We start from the raw sequence: 5,308 nt of genomic DNA, 5'->3' as shown, positions 1-5,308 counted from the left end.
TATTATTTTAGTCTTTCAATATTTATTACATTCAAAATAAATATTTCAGGTATGTTAGTATTTTAGTTGAATTAACGAGAATTGAAGGAACACGACATGGATCACTGATTGCTTCTCAAATGTTAGATGTTGCTATACGTGTTCAAGCAATACGTTCGTTTGCTGTTTCACAAATGGTAAGTTTAATTTTATAGCATATTTTAAAAACAAATTTTTACTGATTTAATAAACAATAAATTTTTACAATGTTAAATTTTGATAATTAGATATTGTAAACTAAACTAAATAATAAAAATTGATTCATTCATGTTTTGAATAATAATATATTTTTAATTATTGTATTTACTTGCATTTATACAGTATGTTAAAATTTTTGAAATGTTTTTCATTNGCAATGATTATAAATGTAGTTATTTTATATTAGTTAAATTGTTATTTTTAATGAATATTAGCACATTCTGAATCATTAAAAATAAACTTTTTCTGGTCACATGCACTACAATGTTTTGGTTTTGTTTTCCATTCATCATGAATTTGATAATATTTTGTGATTAAACAAAATAAAATTAGAATTGTATTAATAAACCTAATATTCTTTATTTTGATCTCTAAAGTCACACCTCATCCTATACGCAAGATCATCTTATACCCAAGTAAATACAGTAAATAAAACTTAAGCTGTGTGCATGCATGCACATAACTTCAGTTTTATTTACCTCAAACAAATGATTTCAAACTACTATTTTTGAAAAAAATAAATCAAAAATTAAATGTGCTTCTGAATACCTGAATACAAGTGTTTCTTTGTTTACAACAGTGTTTCTTTTGAGTTTTTTATAAATCATGGTTATATAAGTCTAATTCTAAAAACTGCTATCAATATATCCAGTAATATTGTTATGTATTCCTGGTAGGATTAAATACATGTGATTGTTTTTAGAATATATTGCTGAATCATCATAGAAACTATTTATTTTTTGATTATTTTTGTTAGAAATATATTGAAGTGAGCAGTTTTTTATAAATTAAAACAACTTACAGAATTACTGGAATTAAAGTGAGCATTTTTTTTATATTCAATAACAAAATACATGATTTTAGTAAATGTTTTTTAAACATGAAAAATAGCCTTATATGTGGTAATGCAAAGACAGAGAAAATTAGAAAACATTCAATTATCTCTGTCCTTAGTTTTACATATAGTTATTTCTTTACACTTATTATAACTGGCACTTCCAGAAAGTAATATAAATATTTCTTATATTTGTTCTTATATTGTCTTATTTCATTTGTATTGCTTTTTGAAAACTGTCAATGGAAAGTAAGTTTTTTCAATGGCTTTTTTGTGATGTTTTAAACAGTTTACTAAAGCAATGATGATTACATATTGTAGTTTTATGGCCTCATTGCCTCAACATATGACATTACATTTAATGTCTTATACAATATTAAGATTGATCCTGACATTATTTGGATGCTGACTATTACTTACTTATGAACATAAGCATACAAGTGCATAGTATTGGAAATGCAACAAAATAAAATTAATATAATGTGTGTATTGAAAAAATTAAATAATGCATTGTTTGGTTTATAAATTGTATAATATAGCAGCATTTATAAATTTCATATCAATTATTATAAATTTTAAGTATCTATTATTTTAGTATTTTATAAATTGAATACAATTCATTTTTTAATTTTATTTTAGGCAATTCTATTAGATAATGCACATTTATTAGTTGCAAATACACAAAGAAATAGTATCTGTGAGGTATTATTTGCTGCTGCATGGATATGTGGAGAATTTTCAGAGTAAGAATGTGTTTTTAAATTTATTTATTCTTTGATTTTGTTTAAAATATTTAATAATTTTATTATTAAACTAATGACCTATAAGAATATTTAAATCTTTAATTTTTAAATAAATATTTAATTAATGCAAATGTGCAATATAATTTAACGAAAACATTTAGAAGAATGAAGAATTTTGATAATTTCAGTAAAAACGTTTGCATTGCTATGAATAACAGGTTTTTTCCAAATACAGTGTAATTAAACTTATAATTAAAAATGAATGAAGCTATTTAATTTTACTTTGATTAAAATAAATTTGTAAATCTTAGCTTATGGTTTTCTTAATTAGGATAGTTTAAGTTTTTTAGAAATGGAAAATGCTACAGTTAGATGTAAAGTCATAGCAGTCATAAAAATAGAACAAAAAATTCAGGAAATGGCTTTGTAATAACTAAAATTTTAATGTGATAAAGTAGAATTGTTATCATTTGCTAAAGACGAAATAAAATTTTAAATACTGTAATGTTTTAAAGTCTTGCAAATTGTTATGACAACAAATTATGAGAAGACATATGATATTTAAGTAATGAAGTAGTTTTTACTAAAATTATTAATTATACAAGTTGTCATAGAAGTCATTAGCAAATAATACAGAAAATGATAAATTATCCATAATAAAAATTAATGTTATAGGATGTGATAAGGTTTACAAATTTTAATTTATGGTGAAAATTTCATTGACTTTCATTTGAATTGTTTAGGTTATTGACTGATGCATTTGCATCCTTGGAAGCTATGTTACGACCCAAAGTTATTTTACTACCACCTCACATTCAAAGTATATATGTGCAGAATATTATAAAACTTTATACTCAGATTGTAGTTAAAGCAGAGGAAACAGATGATACAGAATCAGCCCAAGTTGTTGGACAATATATAATTGATAAAATGCCTATGTTTGTCCAGAATGCTGATCTGGAAGTTCAAGAAAGAGTATGTTATGTTACTATTGATTATAATTCAAATATAATTTATTTAAATATGTGGATGATTAAATTTTATTTTCAGGCCTGTGGTGTTTTGAATTTAGTAAAACAACTAGTGAAATTGCAATCAAAAGGTGAAAAGATAGGAGATGAAATAAAAGCTCTTTTTGTAGGAGAACTTAATCCAGTTGCTCAAAAAGCACAAAAGAAAGTTCCACTTCCAGAAGGGTAACTGTCTGTTTTAAAATAAATTTGAAAATTTTTAAATTCATATCCATTATCTAATATATAAAGAAGAAAGTTTGTTAGTTTGTTCTTTATACATTTTGAAATGGTTTGAGCAAATGCAATGAAACTTTCCAGGGACTATCTTTTCATCCAGGAGGATATCAATGACTTCTTTTGATCAAATTAACTTCAGTTCCCCATCCACAATAGTTCCACTTTTTACCTGACCAGCAGGATGGTGGCATTTGAATAAGAAAATTATATAATACGAAGTTACTGACAAGCACAAAATAGACCTTTGAGTGATTTTTGAGGGTGCAAGTTTAAATATTTGATTTATATTCTGTGAAATTTCATTGGCTGGCCAATTACCATTTCATATTTGGCTATGAATGTTACATTAGACTTAGCATTAGAAAAACTTTGGATATCTTCAATTATTTTTCACAGATGAAAGTTGATGACTGTCTACCCAACTAATGAAATTTCACTATTTTATCATATAATCCAGGCATTGCATTCTTAGCAAGCACAAAACATATACTTGAGGGTTTCCAGGGTGCCAAGCATGAATCTTTAGTCCATTTGTCTCAAAATCTGATTGTTCAGTTTTTCTTTTTTATATTAATTCAAATGAGATCAGTTTGTTCTTTTTCTTCAAAATAGATTTTTGTTATTTTTAGTCTGTTTTCTTACATTTTGTTTTTCCTTCTTATAATTTAAATTTTTGTGATAAATATGACAGTTTGAGCTAAAATAACCAAACTCTTAATATTGTTTTCATTTTAATGTTTGTTGTTTTTATTTTTTACTGGACCTATCTGCTAGTTGTATTTAATATATAGTTGTTGTTAGCAGTAGAATGAATTCTTATTCATAATATTTTACTTTGAATGGTTAATGTAGTTTAAATAAATTATTGAAATACAATATTCTGTTCATATTAATGTTGATATATTTATTGTTATATTTGAAATAAACAGAAAATTATGCATAAAAGCTTTTATCATTAAAATAATAATTTTTTTTCTCATTACTGTTTGTATGAATTGATAATATATGTGAATATAGAAATATGATGTCATGCCTTTTTAGGTTCTTTATTTTCAAATTTTGAAAGAACAACTTACAAATTAGTTTTTTTTAATACAGATTTTGTTTCTTACATATAGTATAATACAAGTTTAATTTTAAAATATACCATAAGGCCCAAATATAAGATGACTCTTGATTTTAGGTTCTTTATTTTCAAATTTTGAAAGAACAACTTACAAATTAGTTTTTTTTTAATACAGATTTTGTTTCTTACATATAGTATAATACAAGTTTAATTTTAAAATATACCATAAGGCCCAAATATAAGATGACTCTTGATAAAATATCACGTACCTTAGAACCTTTAACCGATGCGAAATAAAAATTTAATAGTACAAACGTTTTCAGACCCCTCCTGGGTCCATCTTCAGGCAAAAAATCGTTTGAAGATTACCGAAGTACGAAAAATATTCGTTTAGAACGATTTTTTAAAACCGAAAAGATAGAACGGAATCACGTGATCTATATCTGTGAACGTCATATCTTCTACGTCATATCCACAGATATTTAAATATTTTCCCTCGTTTTTAAGATTTTATGAATAACTTTGTTGTTAAGCCCATAAAATATATCACATAATTTTAGATAACCCATTTACTTCCTTTCTTTTAGGATTATGACATACTTAAACCTCCTGTTGTAATAGGGCCTGCCATGCCAAAGAAAGAGAGATCTCATCTCTGGAATTGATCGGTGATGTAGTGTTGTATGCCTTGCATAATTCTATCTGCTCCAGCCATTTGAGATGGTCTAAATATGAGGTGGTGGTGATTAATTTAGCATTTGAAAAGTCCGCAGTTATTTCTGGATCAGACGCGTAAGTTGATAAGGAAGTGGTACATTTATTTTGCTGGATGTCACGCATATGTTCTTTCAATCTGATCCCAACAGCTCGTTTTGTTGAGCCTATGTAAATTAAATCCTTTCTAAAACGATGATCCCTGAGTGGCACTTTGTATACCCCCGGCATTCTTTCTTCCTTAGATTTGTCTTTTCCATTACGTAGAATACCAAATATGGTTGGGCATCTTCTGAAGGTTAGGGAAATACCTTTCTGCCGTGCGATTCTATTATGTATTGATTTCAACAGTGGGTTGTAAGTAACTGACATCCTCGGTTTATCCTCCTTTTGGTTAGCACCTATTGAATTAATTCTTTTAGAAGGAGACATCGTTTCTCCGAACCGTTGCGACATTTTTTGT

At 26.3% G+C, this 5,308-nt stretch overlaps 1 protein-coding gene across 1 annotated transcript in view; it reads left to right on the top strand.

The window, feature by feature from the left end:
* Positions 1 to 49: 49 nt before the first annotated feature.
* The window catches only part of LOC111629122 (AP-3 complex subunit delta-1-like), a gene marked incomplete at its 5' end in the record, with an annotated part of 62,570 nt that continues 57,311 nt past the window's right edge, over positions 50 to 5,308 (top strand). The window contains 4 exons of the mRNA XM_023372992.1: positions 50 to 176; positions 1,712 to 1,815; positions 2,559 to 2,790; positions 2,866 to 3,011. Of these exons, the coding sequence (XP_023228760.1) occupies positions 50 to 176; positions 1,712 to 1,815; positions 2,559 to 2,790; positions 2,866 to 3,011 (609 nt within the window). The remainder of the gene's footprint in view (positions 177 to 1,711; positions 1,816 to 2,558; positions 2,791 to 2,865; positions 3,012 to 5,308) is intronic.

The sequence above is a fragment of the Centruroides sculpturatus genome, unplaced genomic scaffold (assembly GCF_000671375.1).
Source record: "Centruroides sculpturatus isolate CEXI.00-Female unplaced genomic scaffold, Cexi_2.0 scaffold639, whole genome shotgun sequence".
Lineage (NCBI taxonomy): Eukaryota > Metazoa > Arthropoda > Arachnida > Scorpiones > Buthidae > Centruroides > Centruroides sculpturatus.
Note: the sequence above shows the minus strand (reverse complement) of the source record. Positions and strands in the feature narration are given on the sequence as shown.